This window comes from Schistocerca gregaria, chromosome X (assembly GCF_023897955.1).
Source record: "Schistocerca gregaria isolate iqSchGreg1 chromosome X, iqSchGreg1.2, whole genome shotgun sequence".
Taxonomy (NCBI): domain Eukaryota; kingdom Metazoa; phylum Arthropoda; class Insecta; order Orthoptera; family Acrididae; genus Schistocerca; species Schistocerca gregaria.
Window position 1 is genome coordinate 291,948,037 of NC_064931.1, and position 23,452 is coordinate 291,971,488.

Consider the following 23,452-nt stretch of genomic DNA (forward strand, 5'->3'; position numbering starts at 1 on the left):
GAATGGAAACATCCTGTGGTCCTGTTGTGACAGGTGTTCAGTTTCATTTAAATGCCCCATATACAATGCAGAGCAAAAGGAACTGGTACACCTGACTAATATCGTATAGGGCCTCCACGAGAACCCAAAAGGGTCGGAACATCACATGGCATGGACTCGACTAACATCTGAAGTACTGCTGGAGGGAACTGACACCATGAATGCTGCAGGGCTGTCTATGAATACGTGTAAGGGAGTGGAGATCTCTTTTGAACAGCATGTTGCAAGGCATCCCAGATATGCTCAATAATGTTAATGTCTGGAGAGTTTGGTGGCCAGCACAATTGTTTAAACCCAGAAGATAGTTCCTGGAGCCACTATGTAGCAATTCTGGATGTGTGGGGTGTCACATTGTCCTGCTGGAATTGGCCAACTCCATCAGAATGCACAATGAACATGAATGGAGGCAGGTGATCAGACAAGATGGTTACGTACATGTCACCTGTCAGAGTCATAACTAGATGTATCAGGGGTCCCACATCACTCCAATTGCACACATCCCACACCATTACACAGCCTCCACCAGCTTGAACAGTCCCCTGCTGACATCAGAGTCCATGTATTTATGAGATTGTCTCCATCTAGAGCAATTTGCAGAAGGGTTCCACTTCTGTCATGGTGAATGATTCTCGAGTTGTCGTTGGTCTCGTTCTTGCAGGATCTTTTTCAGACTGCAGCGATGTCAGAGGTTTGATGTTTTACCAGATTCCTCATATTCACGGTATACTCGTGAAATGGTCATACAGGAAAATCTCCACTTCATTGCTACCTCGGAGGTGCTGTGTCCCATTGCTCATGCACCGAATATAGCACCATGTCCATACTCACTCAAATCTTTGACAACCTGGCATTGTAGCAGCAGCAACCGATCTTACAACTGCACCAGACACTTGTTGTCTCATACAAGCATTGCCAACTGCAGTGCCAAATTCTGCCTGTTTACATATCTCTGCATTTGAATATGCATGCCCATACCAGTTTATTTTGCACTTCAGTGTACAATAGCTTCAAAAATCTGAGTAGCCATCATTTTCTCTCTCTTTACAGATAAATAAGTGATGCACTTCACACGTCACATATTAGCAACTTTACTCCATTTAGAACTGTGAAGGCAACTCTGGCTGTAGTTGCTCTATCAGCATAATGCTGTTCATCTAAAGTGAACTATCATGCTCAATGTATCCAAATGACCTGAACTGCATTTCACCCAATTTATATGCAACTTATGTAACTTAACTGTCTTGGAGGTTCTCTGCTTTCTTTCCGCTACAGTCATTTGACTATACAAAATTATTACTTCGAGAGGCCACAAGATATAATAGCTTTGAATGGCCATCGCTCCAGATGCAAATTAATATCACAATTATCCAAATATTGGATAACACATTATTATATGTGACACAACCATTATGCTTGTAAACTCAAATTTATTACAGTAAATGACATTTCAAAAAGCAAGTCTTAATGTGAAATTACATTACAAAACTTTTTGCGCTGGACTGGGATCTGGCACTCCGATCCAGTAACTATTTTTCCTGTTAACTATCTACAAAGGATCTTAAATATGGTTTCTGTCGTGAGTAATGAAATATGCACAGGTTTAAACTTGAAATGACTGAGACATGAAATTTTGTGTTGAACAGACAAATCCAGCATCTAATAAGATTATTAACTAAGCACAATCAAATGTCAAAAATCGTAATTTTGCATCTATAGTGAGCTAAATGAAACTGAAACTACGAGATGAAAAGTTTTTCACCTACCGAGATTTGAACCCAGTACTGATTGTAATTGACTTCTAGTCATGAATAGACATTAAAAATTGGTTTATTTCACCAGTAGTGAGATGTACATATATCTGAACAAGAAATAACATTGTATAAAGTTCTGTAATGACTGGGAATAGAACTCTGGACCTACCATTGTCACTGACTACACACAAAGAGACGTTTCCTATGTAATTCTTTTTCACCAGTAACTAAGAGTGGCATGTTTGAACCTGAAATGATACAATGAAAAATTCCATGTCTGACTGGGAGGCAAAACCGGTAACAACTGTTATTGTTGTAACACAGATAAAGGTGTTAAAAGTCATAGCCATTTGTCACCTGTAGTTTGATGTGTGCATGCTACAACTTGAAATGACACGATGGAAACCTTTATGCCAGATCAGGATTCGAACAGAGACAAGCACTTTTCATGGAAACCTCAAGGAGTTTGGAATCTTGGGGAACCACTGAAATGACAGAATTTCATCATTTCAAAGGCATCAGACCCAGCAAAAGGAGAGATCCGAGTTTGAATTCCACTCCAGCATCAATATTTTCAATATCTCAAGTTCAGATACAACAAAAAATAAGTGCCTGTTGACCTTACATGACAATTCACTCATTAATAAAAAAAAGTCAAGTAAGAAAGCAAACTCATGACATACTTTCCACCTGGTGTAATTACTGCCTCTGTTATGTCCCAACCTTGACTGACTCTCCTAAAGTAGGTAGCACAGGGACATGTTTAATGGGGCTTTACAACCACAGTGCAACCCTACATTCTTCAACTTCCATTACCAGAGTGTGTGTGCTTTGTAAAAATGGTTGTCTGATGTGTGAATTGAATCTGGACCCTAGGCATATGTTGCTAGAATCATTCCAACATACCACCACCCTACATGAAGAACTGTTTCATGATTATTTCATAAAGAAGAATGCTCTGCACACTTTGGAGGTTGACTACAACCTGCTTGATACATTCATTTCCTTATTCGTCCACATCAATATTCACTAGCTGCTTTTCCAATGCATATTTTTAACTAGAGTTTTTAATCACTGAAATGAAATCACGTAACAGAGAGCTGCATGAACTGGCAACATGGCAGGATGCGGAAGTTTTGCTTTCCACTTTTGATTCTGTGCTAATGTAGCTATTTTGTAGTGTACTTTTAAATATAATGCAGTCTAGGCCAGCAGTATAGCAAACTCCAGTCTTCACGATTTTAAACCACATTTTGTCTGATATAATTGTTTAGGTAAAAATGTATTAACCTTTACTCCTGCAGCATACAATTTGAAGAGTATTGATGTATGTAATCCACCAGCACAAAGTTTACCTAAGAAACCTGACAAGTACGAAAAGGACTCACATTCTAAGGATTCCATACAAACGGGAATTCAGACCACTGCAGATTAACTATATAAAAAGAAAATAATGGTTCGTCCTTAAAAAAAAAAAAACAGGAACATACGTCAGTGTGGGTCCACAAAATATAGCTTTATACACCTAGTGGCACAAACAAGATGCTTTATGTTAATAACAGCACCACAGAGGTGTGTCCATTGCAGTTGGCATGTGTTTCAACAACAGAGGTGCCCTGCAGTCACAACATATGAAAAGCAACCTAGGAAACTGCAACAAGTGTTGCTACTGTACAAGAACATCCTTCTACACTCTGCTGATTTCACAAAGGAACCTGTTCAGGAGCTTGGCTGGAAAGCAATCCCTATTGTACTACTACTTCTGCAATGAGTCTTAAAATGGTGAAATTAAGACTTCTCTAATGGTTTTTGATCTGGAAGCTTATAGCTCAGAAAGAGAAGATTAAAAAAGCAGACAAAATGCAAAATGTTTAGACCTCTTGCGCGATTAGAACCAAGGGTTAACGCAGCAGTCCCCTTCACAAGGTGGCCACTTAATCACTGAGATAGTGAGCCAGTACTGTTAAAACCTATTTCACTGTGGTATTGTTTATTAACAGAGATAATTAGTAATGTTAAATATGGGATTAGTTACTGATTCTACACGGAATAGACCTCCTGGAATCAAATAATAAATTTAAAATGCCAGTGTTACACCACAAGTCAGAAATCTTTCAGATTATTTATTGGAAACGACAACAACATATCAATTGAATGTAGCAGGCCAATTTTGAACCACACCAGGGAGTAAATTAATGTCACATGGTTGCAAATTGTATTCTACAATGTTGCCAACTCTCCATTAGACTAGTGACAGGAGGAACATGTTTGCTCAGCTGAGTGTTAAGCCAGCTAGCATGTGTGAAGCTAGCCTATTGCAGACGTGGCGACACTGACTGCTACAATGTTTACTGGCAGCCGAAATTATGAAGCATAGCCCAATGACGACCTAATGTATAGCTACAAATAATATCCAGCCTCAATACCTATAGCTCAAAAATCATAAACAAAGAGCAAGGGCAAATACTTAGATGGCCCTCCTCTTCAGTAGCTGTCTTAATTATTTTTTCCGCTGAACTGTGAAACTTGTTCACCAGACGCGATTCACTTCTTTTTATTTTCCAGCAACACCATCATTATCCTGTAAAGATTATGAGGAAATGTGACTTCTTATTATGAAATTACAAACAATTTTTCTTGAGAATACTTTCACTGACATAAGATTTAAAATCAAAGAAGCGAAGTGGGCTCAAAAACTCGCAAAGAAATGTGACTTTGTGTGGAGCAAATCTGATTTGTACTTCTGCTAACATGAAAGGAGAAGCAGCTGTTATCAGCGAACTTAAAAAGGAACACAAAATGCTGACAGTATTGTCTCTATTGTGGAAAATATTTCTTTATTACACGATACAGCAATTCTCCCTGAAATAATCAAAATAATGAATAGTATCATGTACTTTTATTAACTGAAATATAATAGCTGATACCACTTTGCCAGTGAAAGTGAAATGCATTTGATGAATGGCTATGTCAACAAGTAGTGCAATTCATATGGAGAGAAACCAAAGTACCAGTAAGAGGTCCATCAGTCTGGGTTTGGGGTGAAGTTTCTATGCAGTGCTTTGCAATTGGCAATGTTTGCTTTACAATTAGTTCCCAATTTTTCATACTAGGGAAACCTATAGGGTATCAGAAACTTCATATGAGAATTAACATGGTGTAATTGTTAAAACAGACTACTCCATTAAATACTACTCTCTACTTGATGACATGCAGACCGAGTCTGAACTGCTCTGAAAGTAGTATTGCCTGCCTTCTGAAAGCGCAAAGAGAGTGTTGTATCAGCTGTCAATCAGAGCTGGTTACACACATGCATCAAACTCTTCATTGTTGCATGGAATTCTCTCTTCTTAGCAATGTGTTGCTGTCTGCTTTAATTCGTTCCTTGCTATAGTTATTGTGTTAACTCACAGGCCCGATTCAAGAAAATTTTTTCACACTAGTGACTTATCACAAAGCGGCCCTCCTCCCCCCTTTTTGTCAGTTTTTGCTACCAACTGCAATATGCACAATATACAAATCCTGCATTTAGGAGCCCGGGGCACTGCAAGTGGCCACTACTGACTGTAATAGTCCTGTGCATGAACCTCAATGCTGTGGCACTTCTGGCACCCCACTCACCTTGGCACCCCAAATGGCAGCTTCTATTGCTAGGGCCTCAAACCACTCCTGTTAATTCTGTACATGATTTGCATTACAAATTGTATCGCCTGGCACACAAGCATAATGATGGTCACTGCAAATGTTCTGTGTGCTACAATTTCATAAATAATCAGTTCTCTGCCCCCTATCATTTAATGTTCAGAATTTTACTGAAAGTTTCATGAATCTTGCCAAGAGTATACTACACGCATCAAAAAATGTTTTGCATCATCCCAGAATTCCTAAAGATAGACCTTGACTATGGATATTGTATCACAGAGAAAGTCCCTCTGACTGTTCAGAGATGTCACTAAACCCATCAAAAGATGTAAACAACCATGCATGAGCAGTGCCTATTAGACAGAGGGGGTCTGCAAGCTGATCAGTTTCAGTCATTCCACCAGGAAGGAGGTACATGGCTCATGTTGTCTGTAGTTCAACCATATCCAGACGGTCAATACTGCAGTTTGATTGCATCCACATTGTTACTTTGTGCCAGGAAGAGCTCTCAACAAGGGAAGTGTCCAGGCGCCTCCGAGTGAACCAAAGCGATGTCGTTCGGACATGGAGGAGATACAGAGAGACAGGAACTGTCGATGACATGCCTCTCTCCGGCTGCCCAATGGCAACTACTGCAGTGGATGACTGCTACCTATGGATTATGGCTTGGAGGAACCCTGACAGCTACGCCACCATGTTGAATAATACTTTTTGTGCAGCCACAGGACATCGCATTATGACTCAAACTGTGTGAAATAGGCTGCATGATGCGCAACTTCACTTCCGACATCCATGGCGAGGTCCATCTTTGCAACCACGACACCATGCAGCATGGTACAGATGTGCCCAACAACATGCCAAATGGACCACTCAGGATAGGCAACTCGTTCTCTTCACTGATGAGTGCTGCATATGCTTTCAACCAGACAATCATTGGAAAGGCATTTGGAGGCAACCTGGTCATGCTGAATGCCTCAGACACACTGTACAGTGAGTGTAGCAAGGTCGAGGTTCCCTGCTATTTTGAGGTGGCATTCTGTGTGGCCAACGTATGCCGCTGGTGGCCATGGAAGGTGCCATAACCAAAACAGGGTGACAGAACAAGTGTTAAGACAGTAGGAGAAAACTGTCCACGGTACTAGAGAGGTCTGTAGAGGGCCCTGTAGAGGAAGAAAGATATTGAAATACATGCAACACATAACTGAAAATGTTTGCTGCAAATGGAGAGGAAGGAATGATGAGCTGCATCAGATCAGTCAAGACCAAAGGAAACAAAACACTTCATTACAGAATTATATATATGTTGTTTCAGTTCTGGTCTCCAGTTTGAAGACTGGTTTGATACAGTTCTCTATGCTAATTTAACACATCCATTGTCTCTACATAACAGCTCCAACCTGCTGCCACTTGGACCTTCTTACCATATTCAAACTGTAGTCTTCCTGAACTGTTCTCTGGCTCTCCCCCCCCCCCCCCCCCCCTTTCCCACAAACAACTCCATTCATTACCAAAGTACAATTCCTTGTTACCTCAGTACATTTACTATCAACTTTAAATCAAGCTGTGAAATAATTATCTTCCCTCCCTAAATCAATCCAATAGCTTCTCATTGTCTGATCTACCCTTCTAATCTTCAGCATTCTTCTGAAATCCCACACTTCAAAAGCTTCTATTTTCTTTTTGCCTGAATCACGTTTCATTTCCACTCCAAGTTACACTCCTGGCAAATACCCTCCAAAAAGACATTCCCACATTTAAATTTATATTGGATGTAAACTAGTTTCTAATTTTCAGATATGTTACCCTGATTTTTCTATCATCTCTGTTTCAGCATCTGCACTGCTTATGCTGCCTAAGTAACAAAACTTATCTACTACTTTAAGTATCCTATTTTCTAATCTAATTCCCTCAGTATCACCTGGTTTAATTAGACTAAAATTCATTGTACTTGTTCTAATTCTGTTGATATTTATCATATCACCTTTTTTCATTATGCTATCGTACCATTCAGCTGTTCATGCAAGTCTTTTTCCATTAGCAACATAATTACAATGCCATTGGCAAAACCTAATGTTTTTATTTTCTACTCTGAATTTCAATTTCCTTTACAAATTCCCCCCTGGCATTCTTGGCTGGTTGTGTGGGTTCAGAAGGGACCAAACTATGCGGTCATCAGTCCCTCCAACCTTAGATTAACTAAAACTGATAAAATCCCACATTAGAAGAGGGAACTACAATGTCCATAAAATGATAAACTATTGACAGGGAAGGAAGGAAAACGGAGGAAGAAAATGTGAGGGAAAGAATGTGACTAATGACCGGGGAATGAAGGAAGAAGCACAGGAGACAAGAGAGATGGTCAAGACATAACAGACCCCATAAGGAAAGGAGTGGGAAGGCAGAGGACCAGGGTGAACCACCAAACCCAGTTGAAGCCAATCCAGTCACAGCAAAGGGGGGAGCAAGATGGCCCACCAGCCCCTCCACTTACTGATAAGGTCGAAGGTCCCTCCCTTAAATAAAGTGATAAAACCCCATCAGGAATAAAACATAAAACGAGAACCATCGCTGAGGCATTGTCAGCCAATACCAGGGGTAGCGAGCCTGAAAGGCTAAAAGTATGTCACAGGGTGGCTAAGTTGGCTGGCGCAGGACAAAAGAGGGCTTATGAGAGGCTCAGGAGGAGGACTGCCACGGAGTTGTAGAATACTTAATTGCCCTGAGCTTGTTTGGCAAAGAAAGAGTGTGCCATTCTGCATCCCAAAGGCTCAAAACCTGACGATGTAATGCTGAGCAAAGGTTTATTTCCAGAATGCGAAAAGCAAGAGATGGCCTGGTAGTAGCTAATTTAGCCAGACGATCAGCAAGTTCATTGCCAGGAATCCCAACATGGCCTGGGGTGCAAGTGAAAACCATCGAGCATCCACGTTGAACAAGGAAAGAATGGGAATCCTGGATAGCAATGACCAATGGGTGGCGGGGGAAGCACTGGCTGATAGCTTACAAACTGCTCAATGAGTCACTACAGATAGTGAAGCATAGTCCTGAGCAGGAGCAGATATGGTCCAGTGCAAGCAAGATGGTTACTAACTCTGCAGTAAAGACACTACAGCCATCTGGCAAGGAATGAAGTACCGTGCATTGCACATAGGTGTAAGCAAAACCAGTGCGACCAGCAACCATGGAGTCATTCGTATAGATCACTCCTGAACCCTGAAAAGAACTGAGGAGACAGTAGAATAAGTGGTGAAGAGCCACTGGAGGGACAAAATCCTTTGAATCGATTGACAGATCAAGACAGAGCTGCGGCTGAGAGATGCACCATGGAGGGGTACGTGCGTGAGCGGAGAAAAGAGGTGGTAAAGGGAATTGCTGGGGCTCAGAAAAGAGCGACTGAATGCAGACAGCCATGGTAAGTCCACAGTGTGGAAGCTGCTGCGGCAGGGTGATCTCCGTGTCTGGATAAAGGAGACCATAATTAGGGTGTTTTGGGGTGCAGCAAATGCGGAGTGCATAAGATATCAGCTTTTGTTGGTGAAAAACTCACAGTGGTCGAATCCCCACCTCTGCAAGAAGGCTAAATATGAGGCTAGTCTGGAAGGCACCAGTCGCAAGTCTGACCCCACGATGGTGGATGGGGTCTAGTATCTGCAACGTTGAAGGCGATTCAAAACCATGGACAGGACTTCTATAGTCTAAATGAAACTAGACTAACGCTTGATACAATCGCAGGAGAACAGAGCGGTCGGTACCCCAGGTGGTATTGCACAGACACCTAACAACATTGAGATGGAACCAGCACGTCCTCTTTAGTTGGCGAAGATGAGGGAGCCATGTCAACCGGGCATCGAAGACCAGACCCAAGAAGCGATGAGTGTCCACCACCTCGACGGGCTGGCCATCGAAGAACAGTTCCGGATGGGGATGGACTGTACGGTGATGGCAGAAATGCATGACACACAACTCAGCTGGTGAAAACTGAAAGCCACGGGAGAGAGCCCATGAGTGCGCCCAGCAGATTGCCCCCTGGAGATGGTGTCCTGCAGCGCCCATTATGGAGGAAGTGACGTAGACACAAAAATCGTCAGCATACAAAGACGGGGACACTTTCCACCCAACAGCTGTCACCAGACCATTAATGGCTACGAGAAAAGAGGCACGCTCAGCACGGTACCCTGCGCAACCCCATTTTCTTGCCAATGGGGAGTGCTGTAGGAGGAGCGAACTTGGATCCGAAAAGAGCAACAAGAGAGGAAGTTATGGATAAAAACGGGCAAAGCGCCACGAAGGCCCCATTCGTGAAGGGTGGTGAGGATGTGGTGGCACCAGGTAGTGTCACAGGCTTTATGCAGATCTAAGAAGACTGCAAGGAGGTGTTACCGATGGGCAAAAGCTGACCGGATAGCAGACTCCAGGTGGACCAAGTTATCCACAGTAGAGTGGCCACAGTGAAAACCCCTTTGAGTCGATGACAAAAGGTCGTGGGATTCAAGGCTCCAAAACAGCCGCCAACTCACCATGCATTCAAGGAGCTTGCAGAGGATGTTAGTAAGGCTAATTGGATGGCAGCTATCCAACTGAAGAGGTGGTTTCCCTGGCTTCAACACCAGAACAAGAATACTTTCCTGACACTGGGTGGGAAAGACTCCCTCACTCCACAGACAGTTGAAGAGAGTCGGTACATGACGGTGACCCCACCGATAAGTGTTACAGCATTTGGTAATGTATCCAATCTGGTCCAGAAACTGTGTCGGGACAAAGTCCAGGGCACTGGCAAATTCCCACTTGGTAAATGGGGCATTACATGGCTCTGAACAGTGAGAAACAAGAGACAAAGGCAATCGTTCTGAGCACTCTTTCAGTACAAGGAACGTGGGCAGATACTGAGCCGATGCCGAAGCTTAAGCAAAGCGTTGAACGAAATTTTCTGCTACAAAGTCCAGATTGGTAAGGACAACACCATGCTCAGAAATTCCTACAAACCCAAAAATTCGCCCGAGTTTCACCCAGACTTGTGAAGAGGGGGTGTGTGTTCCTATGGCAGCTACATATCGTTCCCAGCAAATCTGATTCTGAAATTTGATTAGGTAGCGGGCCTGGGCATGGAGTCATTTAAAGACCAGAAGAAGAGCAGTAGAGGGCTGCCCCTTGAAGTGTTGAACAGCACGGCGGCAGTCTTTTATGGCTGCAGCAATTTCTGGAGTCCACCAAGGGACCATCTTCCAGTGGGGGGTGGGGGCAGAACCTGAGGAAGAAGGGATTGCTGGAAGGATGGCGGCAGTCAAAGTCTGTGTAGATTCACCAACACTGTTGTGTGGCAATACAGGGGGGATGGGAGCAGAGGAGAAAGCACCCCAATCAGCCTTAGAGATGGCCCACCTGAGAGGGTGACGGAACGAGAGACACTGAAGGAAGGTCAAAACAATCGGATAATGGTCGCCGTCACATAGGTCATTGTCGACACCCCACTGAATGGAAGGAAGAAGGCTGGGACTGCAAATGGAGAAGTCAGTGGTAGAGAAAGTGTTGTGTACCACACTAAAGCATGTGGGAGTGTCCGTGTTTAGTAAACAGAGGTCAAGCCCTGCCAGAACAGCTTCAACTGTCCTGCACAGGGCAGTAGTCGTATGACTACCTCAAAGAGGGTAGTGGGCATTAAAGTCCTCTAGTAGCAGGAAGAGAGAAGGAAATTGTTGAAGAAGGGTCGTTATGGAAAGGGATGTGGGTGGCTTGTCAGGTGGGAGGTAGAGATTACAGATTGTGACTGGAGTGGCCACATGGACCCCGACAGCAATGGCTTCCAGACTGGTAAGGAGGGGAACCCATTTACTAACAATGTCCTTGTGGATCAAGGTGCAAACACCACCAGAAGCCCACAAGGAGCCAATTTGGTTCTGACAAATCATGGAACCCATGAAGGGCAGGTGAGTAAGAACTGACAAAATGGGTCTCCTGTAGCACAATACAAGTGGCAGAGTAGAAGGAAAGAAGGGGCTGCAACTCTGGAAGGTGACGCAAATATCCATTACAATTCCACTGGAGGATTCTCAAGCAGGAGTCCAAATGGGAAGCGAACGGATCAGAGTCGGTCACGCCCCCGAGTCGCCATCCGTCACCAATAAGGATGTGGTAATATCCATATGGGCGGGGTCAGACTCTGCTGGTTCATTGACTGGAGGAGGGGAAAGCTCCACCTCAGGGAGTACCAGAGGGAACTTGCCCTTGTTCTTTCATTTCTGCTTCTTCTCTTGTGAAGGAAGAGAAGGGCAGACTTCAGCGACGGCGGACACGGAATTACACCGGGCAATCTTGGCGCCCACCGGCCACGGATCGCGCTGCCGATGGGGAGCAGCGGATTGCCTTTCAGGGGAGTGCTGGGAGGAGGAGTCCCAGGAGGGAGCTCCAGTACCGGCGGTTGCCGAAGGAGGGGAGTACTTCTCTGATGGGAGAGGGAGAGCAGCAGCTGAAGGGGTGGGTAGGGGTACTGACGGGGAGGGGGAGTGGGAGAGGGAGGCGGAGGAGGCTGAATGCACAGGACAAATGGGGTGGGGCTGGGAAGAGGAGGGGGTAGGAGGGGGAATGGATGTAACTGAAGAAAAAGTAAAAGTCATAGACACAGGATGGAGCCAGTCATACTTTTGTCGAGTCTCAGTGTAGGTGAGCCGATCTAAGGTTTTGTACTTTTCAATCCTTCTTTCTTTCACAAACATCGGGCATGCAGGCGAACAAGCAGAACACTTTCCATGACAATTTACACACACTGGCAGAGGAGCACAGACACTCCCCTCATGAAGGGGACACCCACAGTCACCACAGAGGGGATCAGAGGTGCAGGGGAAAGACATATGTCCAAACCGTAAGCATTTAAAGCATCTCATTGGTGGTGGAATATAAGGTTTTACATCACACCGATACACCATGACCTTGATCTTGACCTTTACCTTCTATGGGAGGTCATCCCCCTCGAAGGCCAGGATAAAGGCACCCATTGCAGTGTGATTGTTTGGAGGGTCTTGCTGGACATGGCGGATAAAATGAACTTCTCGCCACTCAAGGTTAGCATGGAGTTCCTCGTCAGTTTGGAGAAGAAGATCTCGGTGGAAAATAATGTCCTGTACCGAGTTCAATGATTGGTGGGGCGTGATGGAGACTCGGACGTCACCAAGATAGTCACAAGCACGCAGGGCATCAGATTGGGCAGCAGAAGATGTCTTTATGAGCAAAGCACTGGACCACATTTTACTCATCGATTCCACTTTGCCATACTTATCTTCAATTGTCTCCATGAAAAACAAAGGCTTGGTAGTGACAAAACTTCCGTCATCCATCCAGATACAAACCAGGTACTGACGGAACGTTTCAACCCAAGCCAGCAACCTTGACCCTCCTCCCAGGGGGTGGGCAGGGAGGGGAAGGTCGAAGGATCAGAAGGAGGAGTGTCACAACTGCTACCAAACTTAGAGACGGCCACAGAATGGCCAGGATGGTGAAGCTTTTGTCGGTTCATGCGCAACGTGTCCACCCTAGTACCACTCACTATGATCAGGGGCTCGCTCTATGGGTGCCACCCAGCCACAGCAAGGGCCATCTGGCATTGGCGGCCATTGCCGGGAGTTCTGATGCCCCAAAGTGATGAGCATCAACTTCTGGGTATACATGAGGCGTTAACAGCTCAGGTACTAGTAGTGTGGTCCCTGTGGTTTCAGGATGCTCACCAAGTGGGTACTTAACAGCTCCACCACACGGACTGGCTACAGTGCTGGTGACCTAGCAGGAGGGGAGGGCCAGGGTGCAAAGGGAAAGGGGAGGGGAGGGGGAGAGGAACCTGCAACATGGAAGCTTGGTAGGGAGTTCATTCCCAAATGGCTCATACCGAACGGAAAATTTTGGAAATGCAGGTCAAACCCCAAGTGGACCAAAATTACGAAAAGGAGATGGAAACAGTACACTAAACAAAGCACAGACCAAAACAAAGCCAGGAGGATAGCCAGGTCGACATGAAGTCCACTAAGAGTGAAAAGAGGGGCAGGTACAAAGGATCAAGGATAGGGAGGGAGGGGAACAGGGATGGTAATGCAGCCTGGAAAAGAAAGGAGACTGCGATAGCTCGGGGACCCGTGTGCGCCACACACGTACCCACAAAAGGACTGTAGGCCTCCTGGGGGTAGAATAACATCGGGATTAGACTACAACACTTTCTCACTGCCTTCTCAATAACTGATACCCTTCAACTACAGTTGGTTTTCTTTTATACAAGTTGTAAATAACCTTAGGCTCCCTGTATTTTATCATTACTGACAACAGAATATCATTGTGTACTCCAGTTGATCGTCAAATGTTTTCTTAAAATTGAAGAACGTTAGAAACACAAGTTTACCTTTTTTCAACCTGCTTTTTGCAATAGGATCAGTATTACCTACATTTCTTCGGATTCCAATTGATCTTTCCTGAGCCTGGCTTTCTCTAGCTATTGTCTTTGATAAATCTGTCAATAAATTGTGTCAGTTTTATGGAATAATGTCTTGCTCGTCAGTCAGTAACTGCGACCTTTGGCATTGGAATTATTATGTTGTTCTTGACATCAGATGGTATTTTCCTATTGTGTATACCTTGTATATCCAATGGAATAGTTCTGTCATGGTATTTTGTCCAAAAAAATGAGGGAATGTTGCCTACTCCAGATGCCTTGTTTTGACTTACGTGATTCAGTGCTCTGTCAATTCAGTTCAATATCTCAACTGTTATTCAACAACTTTGTTTACGTATCACTAAAGCTACTGTCAGTATTAAGCCTTGGAGCCATAATTCTTAGCCAAACAGGAATTTACATTCACGTAAGCAAACAATAGGCAGTTTACATAATTTATTTACCAACCATGATGATGTGCATGTGTAGTGTGTAAGAGTAGTCAGGTGTCATGCAATTAACACACAGTTTAACAGCTTTTGCCCTGTCCAAGATTAAGTATGAGCTGTAATGATGCACAAATAGCTGCTGTTGAGTTATGTCCAGCAAATGAACTTTCCAGTTTGCAGTACACATAAGATTTAAAAAAAAATTAAAGCAGCTACTGAAGAATTGGGCCACCCAAATAATTCCCCTAATCTTAATTTGTAATGTGTCATCTGTAGTTGGTGAATATGAAAACTATTCATAACTATGATTTAGCTTCGATCCCTGGTTCCAGAAATGTAAATAATATTCCTTGGCCTATTCATTTGGTTATCTGTGCAGCTGCCTGCTCCATGTCTTTAAAAAGCTATTGGGAGATGCACAAGATAAAGTTTAGCTGTCACAAGCTAGGGACATGATCTCCCACAACATATTTTGCAACACTGTGACCTCCAACTTACTTCCTGAGGGGAATAGAATATCCTTCTATACTCAACTTATATTTCCTTGTCATTTTGATTATATATTTTTAATATGTTCACTTACAGGAGACATAAAGTTAGAAAATTTATGTTTTTGGAGTCCAAAAACCTCGTTCCAAGTTGAGACTACAGCCACTTTCGTCTTTTAAATTGCAAGCTATCCATCTTTTCCATCACTAGGGTGAAGGAAAGCACAATGGGACAGTTGTCCGCTACCTCATTTTAATTCATTTGTATTAGTACAGTATTCACTTTGTAGTGTTTTGGTATTAGTTTATTGAACACAATAGATAAACATATAGAATAAGTTAACCATCAGCAACGTAGTCTCCCACATTATCTAACATTATCAAACTTGCATTGTCTCATTAACTTGTTTCATTTTCTTCATTGATTTTTGACTACTGCATTTTGGCCATTACGAAAGATTTCTTTGCACTGTTTGTTTTTCTGATTTGAAACTGTGTGTTATTTGCATCTTATCAAATACTTTTTCGAATGTTAGTGTTTTGTAATCAGTGTTATGTTGTCTTTTCATTTGTGCTATTACATGTTAGAGATTGTGCCAATGAAAATGTGCTTAAGGAAAACTGCTTTATGTGAATAATATTAAAAAGAATAATTTTTACTCATAATGTTAACTGAATCATGTGATGATAACACTAATCTTCTGTGGTGAATGAGATTCAAGTGTACAATACTCATAACACACAAAAAACAAAAATAGCTATGGCAGCTACTGAAGAGTAGGGCCATCCAAATAATTCCCTCTGCTCTTTATTTATGATGTTTGAGTTACAGACAGTGAGTATGCACATTATTTGCAACTATGCTTTAGATCAAAATCATAGTTACAGAAATGCAAATAGAACTCATTGGGCTATGGTTCAGATATTTTGGCTACCAGTCAATACAGTAGCAGCAGTCTTCACAGCATCTTCAAAAGGAGAGATTTCCAACTGCTAGCCAGCCCAGCACATTGGCTATCACTAGTCTAAAGGGTAACTAGCAACATTGTAAAATACATTTGGCAACTACATGATCATCAGTTTACTTCCTAGTGTGATCCAGAACTGCCTGCTAAATTCAATTGATATTTCATTGTCATTTCTGACAAGTAGTCTGAATAATTCTCACTCAAGGTGTAACATTAGGGTGTCATTTATTATTTGATTCCAGGAACGTCATTCCACACAGAATCTGTAACTAATATAACATTTAACGTTACCCATTATCTCTGAAAATCAACAATTCCACAGTGAGAGCAGACACTTAGCAGCACTGTCACTAGCAAAGTTGTACCTTGGCCACTTTGAGAAGAGGAACAGTGTTAGCCCTACATTCTAGCCTCTTAAGAGGGCTGCACATTTCATCTGCTATTTACATCTTCTCTTACAGAGCTATAAGCTTCCAGACCAAAAATCATTAAGAAAATCTTAGCTTCACCATCATAATTCGTACCACAATTTCAATTTAGTACCCCATCGATCTAAAGATAGAAAATTAAAGAAATTGTGACCTCATACAATAGCAACACTAGCTGCAGTTTCCTAGGTCACTTTTTGTATGTTTTAACTGCAAGGTGCCTCAGTTGAAACAAATGCCATGTGCTGATGGACACACCTCTGGGATGCAGTTATTAACACAAAACATCTTTTTTGTGCCACTAGATGCATACAGTTATATTTTGAGGACTCACAGGTTCTAATTCAGTGCAATTAAACAACACAGCCTTCTGCAAAGATGTCTACAGTCCCTTGCAGATGAAAATAATTTAAGCTTCTAAGTCAACACAGTCAGAAGATGCAACCATATACGTCACATATTTTGACACTTGCAAACACAATCATCAAACACTATAGATGAAGAAAGCACAGTGATGTTAGTCCTGATAGTCTAGCAGTAAAGAGCGTGTGTGGTAAGAGAAAGATGACGGGATCAATTCTTGGTTTCACTTAGCCTTCACCTCTCAATGATGTAAAGATTGCACATTAAGCTGAAGGTCCCCTCTGCCCGACTTGATAACTGGGGTAGGTGAGGGACATGCAAGTGACGCTGAAAAAGTATCATCGATTCTGTTTTCAAGAAATATTTTTTATTTTATGAAGAACACTGCCTTTTATTCTCAAACAATAGATTTGTATTTGCTTTCTCACTACCTACAACATTTTGCTCATGTAGTACGCATTTATTTTTTTGTTCTCTGCAAGGGAGAAATTATCATTTATTCGAAGAAAAGAGCATTTATTTACTTCTTTCAAGACTTTCTGTTATGGAAATATGTATAATAGGAGTGACAAAGCCACGATGAAAAAGGCACTTATGGTGAGCGTAAGGAAGGCCTCAAGAGGAGAGGGGGAAAAACACTAATGAAAAAAAAAGCAGCACCCAATAGAAAGACTTTCACCAGGGCAATGAGGCACATTTATTATTATTATTATTATTATTATTATTATTATTATTATTATTATTATTATTATTATTATTATTAATATGTATAAACATAATTATGTTTGAACAGATTCCACAAAAAGTGAGTCCTAGTCACACTTGTCCAATTTTGTAGGTAAAATTTGCATTGGTGGATTACATACATTAATACTCTTCAAATAATATGTTGCATGAGAAAAGGTCACTATGCCCTTACCAATGTAATTATATCAGATGAAATGCGGTTTAAAAACATAAAGATGACAGTGTGCTCAATAGCTAGTCTTTGCGTTTACAGTGAACCACAGCTATGAGCGGACCCTAAATACATCTATCACCACACAACCACAAGTGGAAAGCCACACTTCCAATAGAAATTTCTGAGTCCTACCATGTTGTCAGTTCATGTAGCTTGCTGTTACGTGATACCATATCAGTGATTAAAGAATCAAGTCAAAAAAGCACACTAGGTACACAGCTAGTGAATATTGATGTGGACAAAAAAGGAAATGACTTCACCAAGCAGGCAGCAGTCAATGTCCAGAGTATAAGAATTCTCTTTCCAAGTGGCGCATCCTTCTTCACAACACAATCAGGAACCAATTATCTGTGTAGGCTGGTGATCTGTTGGAATGATTCTAGCTACACATGCCTATGGCCCAGGTTCAATTCACACATTTTTACAAAGAACAAACAGACCTCCTTCACCTCTGATAATGGAAGTTGAAGAATGTAGAGTTGCACCATGGTCCCAAAGCCACATTAAATATGTCCCTGTGCTTTCTACTTAGGAGAACCAGTCAAGGTTCGAGCATGACAGAAGTGGTAGTTACACCAGGTGGAAACTATGTCACAAGTTTGCTTTCTTACACGAGTCTTTTTATTAATGAGTGACTTGGCATGTAAGGTCAACAGGCACTTATTTCTTGTTGTATCTGAACTTGAGATATTGAAAATATTGATGCTAGACTGGGATTCAAACTCAGATCTCTCCTTTTGCTAGGTATGATGCCTTTGAAATGTTGCAATTTCACTGTTTCCCCAATATTCCAAATTCCTCAAGGTCTTCATGAAAAGTGCATGTCTTGGTTTAATCCTGATCTAGAACAAAGATCATTGTAGCATGCGCACACCAAACTACATGTGACAAATGGTTATGATTTTTAACACCTTTCTGTGCATTTGCAACAATAACAGTTGGTGAAACTTCCTGGCAGATTAAAACTGTGTGCCCGACCGAGACTCGAACTCGGAACCTTTGCCTTACGCGGGCAAGTGTTCTACCATCTGAGCTACCGAAGCACGACTCACGCCCGGTACTCACAGCTTTACTTTTGCCAGTATCTCGTCTCCTACCTTCCAAACTTAACACAAGCTCTCCTGCGAACCTTGCAAAACTAGCAGTCCTGAAAGAAAGGATATAGTGGAGACATGGCTTAGCCACAGCCGAGTCTTGGTCGGGCACACAGTTTTAATCTGCCAGGAAGTTTCATATCAGCGCACACTCTGCTGAAGAGTGAAAATCTCATTCTGGAAACATCCCCCAGGCTGTGGCTAAGCCATGTCTCCACTATATCCTTTCTTTCAGGAGTGCTAGTTCTGCTAGGTTCACAGGAGAGCTTCTGTTAAGTTTGGAAGGTAGGAGACGAGATACTGGCAGAAGTAAAGCTGTGAGTACCGGGCGTGAGTCGTCCTTCGGTAGCTCAGATGGTAGAGCACTTGCCCGCGAAAGGCAAAGGTCCCAAGTTCGAGTCTCGGTCGGGCACACAGTTTTAATCTGCCAGGAAGTTTCATATCAGCGCACACTCCGCTGCAGAGTGAAAATCTCATTCTGATTAACAGTTGGTACCAGTTTTGACTTCCACTCATCATATCAATTCAGGTTCACACACATCACTCTTCTTTACTAGTGAAAAAGAATTCAATCGTCAACGTCTCTTTGAGTTTAGTTAATGAGAATGATAAGTCCAATGTTCGACTCCCAGTCACCACAGAACTTTGTGTCATGTTATTTCCAGTTCAGATACGTGTACATATTGATACTGGTGAACTAAACCAATTTTTAATGTCTATTCATGAGTAGAAGTCAGTGATGATAGATGGTGGTTTCAAATGTCCATCCAACACAAAATTTCATACTTTGTCATTTCAAGTTTAAACCTTCACACACTTTGTTACTTGTGACTGAAATCATATTTAAGATCTTTTGCATTTAGTTGACAGGAAAAATAGTTAATGGATTGGAGTGCCATGTCCCAGCGCAGTACAAAAATGTTCACAATATGATTTCAAGTTGAAACTTACATTTTGAAATGCCATTAATGTAATAAATTTGAGCTTACATGTGTAATGGTTGTGTCACATCTGATAATGTGTCTTCTGCTATTTGAATTTTCGTTATATTTGAATCTGGAACGATAGCCATACAGAGAATTTATCTCGTGTGGCCTCTTGAAGTAACCATTTTGTATAGTCAAACAACTGTATCGACAAGAGAGCAGAGGACCTGCGAGACAGCTATGTTATGCGAGTTGCATACAAATTGTGCAAAATGCAATTAACATCGTTTGGATACATTTACACATTATAGTACATCATTGTCATAGCTGGGAAGTAAATTCTCTCAAACAGAAGATACAGAGCACTAAGAAAATTATACTTAGGTCATGAATTTTTAGCAAGCAACATCATATGACAAAAGTGATTGGCAAACAAACTCACACAGAGATATGTTGTATTCAAGGAATGGAAGAAGCATATTAACAGCTCTAAAATTAAACAAAACACAAATATCCCTCAATGTCAAAGTTGAAACATCATAGAACCAAATACATTTACTCTTGGGAAAAGTGACCGGAAGCGGAAACTGACAGAGCAAGTTGTCATATACCTGACCTAAAAAAAAACACCATGTCTGTGTACAGCAGATGTTATATCATGGACTGTAAGTAAAATGATAAAATTATGGAGGAAACAAAAGCAGTCCATACTATTTCTTTGTAGATCATAAGGGTAAATTGTTAAGATTACCACCATGAACTAAGATCTTTTGTTTCATCTGTGAAACTTGTGTTTATTATAATTATGATCCTGACATGTGAAAAGTTGCAAGGCAGCACAAAGTTCTTAGGAAGCTTAAAAGAATACTCCACTTAATTTTTGCAAAGCCATATGAGACTTTCAGTTCAAATAATGGTAAACTGGAACTGATAGAACAGTTAGTGTAAGCTTTGGGGATAAAACCTAGTAACTATGTGGTGTATTCCACTTAATAGACTGTGAACTCAATTTCAGAAGCAAACATGTTGTTGGACACAAAATTTTCTTAAATGTCTAAAAACAATGTGCGAGAGAATTTTTGTACTGTATGTGGACAGTCCTAACTTAGTTTAGATGTAGTTACTCACACAATACAGTTCGATTTATTACAGTAGTTCATGCAAATTTTTACCATGACAGCTGATACGGCTGTTTCAACCACATCAATAAGTTCTCATCATACCTGATTTGATGTCGAAAGACTGTCCAAATGAATCCATATCATCTTCCTCGTCACTCATGTCCAGTCCTGGATAACACTCAAGCCTTGACAGTTCAGCCATGGTTTTTGGAATATCTTCACCAAGCATTGCCATTTCACTTATCCCTTGAAAACAAGCAGAAAGAATTAGCTGTAACAACTGCAACCCTCGCATAATTCCTTTCAAAACCTACACTTCTATCTAATACTGGGATAAAGGTAAATACAGTCCAATACAAGTGTAACTGCAGAAGAAAGAAAGACATCTGCTTTACTATATAGTTCATAAATACAGTACAGAACTTCTTGAGCAGAGGGAAGTTTTTGGCAGTAAGTGAAAGACTTGTCACGATTTGCCGAAGTGCAGAGAAATTCTGAGTCATGTCTTCAGATGTTCTCTATTTTACGAACATGCAAATACATAAGAAATAATCTAGGTATTTTTTATCTTTGTGCTAGAGTCGGATTTCGAAACTCACAGTGATGTTCATAGATGGTTATTCTGGCTTACACTGAATGCATTACAAATTACAATATTCCTCCTTAACATACATAAAACAAGTTATATATATATATATATATAAAAGAAGGGTTTTTCTGTCAATTTCACATTGTTGCATTAACATTCTGTGCATTGTACTCAAGTGGGAGGAGACTATGTACAACACTTGAAGCATTAAACAATCATATTAACTCTCCTCTTTTTTTGTTCTTTTAATTAATCCAGTATCAAAACTTTTTTGACTGATGATGAAGTTACTGTAGGTGTACGTTAATTTAAGTTGTCTATGTCAATAATAAATGGTTCTGTAGTTTTGGGTCATCCTGTATCTCTCTTTGTAATTTCACCACAGTATAAACTGATGTGTGGAACATTAATATGTCTACACCTATACTCTGCAAGCCCCCCTATAATGTATCAACTCCTTCATTGTACTGTTTTATTTTTCCTTGTTTCCAATGTGTATTGTTTACACAAAGCACAATTACCAATAAGCCTCTAAATAAATTCAAACTTCACTGATTTTACTACTTCTCCTTGGTCTTCTTCATCTTCTTTTTCTTATTTTCTGTCACTACAGACCATGAAGGGTCTGGGCCTTGTCGACCACCTACCTCCTCCAATCCTCTCGACTTGGCCTGCCTTCCCCACTTCCATACTCCTAACTTTCTCAGATCTGTCTCTACATAATAAGCCATTGCATCTTCGTCACCCCACTGGGAAGCTACCCTCTGGGTTTGCAGTTACCACCTTCTTCAGCACTTTCTGTCCTTCCACTCTCTGCACATGCCCCAGCTACTGCAACCTTCATGCCTTTACATCCACAGTGATTGGTGGACTTTTATTGAGTACATACAGTCCTGCATTGATCCTAATTTTCCAAGAACCTTTTTCATACATTGCCCCCACTTTTGTAATCTGTTGACTTCAACTGTCTTGAAATGTTGGAGGACTGCAACATGTTATGGAAGCTGTAATAGCACCTGTTACCTGTAGCTGGTCTTGCCTTTATCTCTGTTGGAATTATCTTACATAACAATTCCTCCCAAATACTTGAAAACTGATTTACTCTTACTACCATGGTCATTTCAAGAGTCACAAGTGGGGAATAGTAGTATCCTGACTACTCTTTTGGGAACGCATAATAAGAACTATTAAAAATAAACCTCTCAGTGGAGCACAATGCTTTTCTTTTAGTGTCTGCCACTAGAGATACTCTCATCACTCTTCACGACACACACACACACACACTTACTAAACAAACTTGTGAAACGCACAACTTGTTTGGACTGCCTCTGTTAACCATACTTTGGACACTTCTTAAACTGTTGAGAAATATTCTTTTCGTGGATGAATTAAATTTTTATAAGACTATTCCAATGAACCTCAGTCTGATGACTGCTTTTCTTATAATTAGTTCCTTGTGACCTTTCACTCCAGATATTTGATGGTTATGACAGTTTTCAGTGGTTAATTATCAATTAGGTAACCAAAGAATAATAGCACTTTCCACTGTTTTTGTATATTATGCTGAATTTGTCCATGTTGAAAGTCTTCTGTCAATCCTCAAACTGTATGTCAAACATCTGCAGATCTTCCTGAATTTTGCTACAATTTTTTAGGGTTTCTACTTTGCCTTATACAACAGCATCATCCACAAATGGCCTCCATGTGTAGTATAGTAACTCTCATGTGATATACCCATTTTATACTTATTATTAATGACTTATAGAATTCCACTTTAGAAATTTTTGTTTATTGTCACTGTCAATGAATATTTCACAAAAATAATTGGTTTGAGATGACTTTGATCTGCAGGTCATGATGAGAAGCAAGTGTTATAACTGTGCATGCAAGTATACCACTGCTGCAAATCACGATCTGAAGATGACTGATGTCAGCTGAAACTGCTCATATTATGTGAAAAATTTTTGCAGTTGTGCCCACAAATAAGTATTTTTAAAATTATATATCAATTATACTTGTAATTTCCACTAAGATAAAAACAATGTTTTACAAAATGAATTCTGCTTGTTACAAAATCTACAGTCAAATCACAAGGCTGGTATGATATTCCATAAGTTGTTATTTTATTCAATAGGCAACAGAACACAAGTCAACAACACAGCATACATCTGTGTTCTCTTATATACTGCCTTCTGCATCTCACAGAACAGAGCTAACACAACACCA

The 23,452-nt window shown here is 41.2% G+C and overlaps 1 protein-coding gene across 1 annotated transcript in view; it reads right to left on the minus strand.

The window, feature by feature from the left end:
• LOC126298032 (target of rapamycin complex 2 subunit MAPKAP1) overlaps positions 1–23,452 on the minus strand; it is a 108,434-nt gene that overhangs the window by 59,850 nt on the left and 25,132 nt on the right. Inside the window, exon 2 of the mRNA XM_049989353.1 lies at positions 20,740–20,883. Coding sequence (XP_049845310.1) covers positions 20,740–20,883 — 144 coding nt within the window. The remainder of the gene's footprint in view (positions 1–20,739; positions 20,884–23,452) is intronic.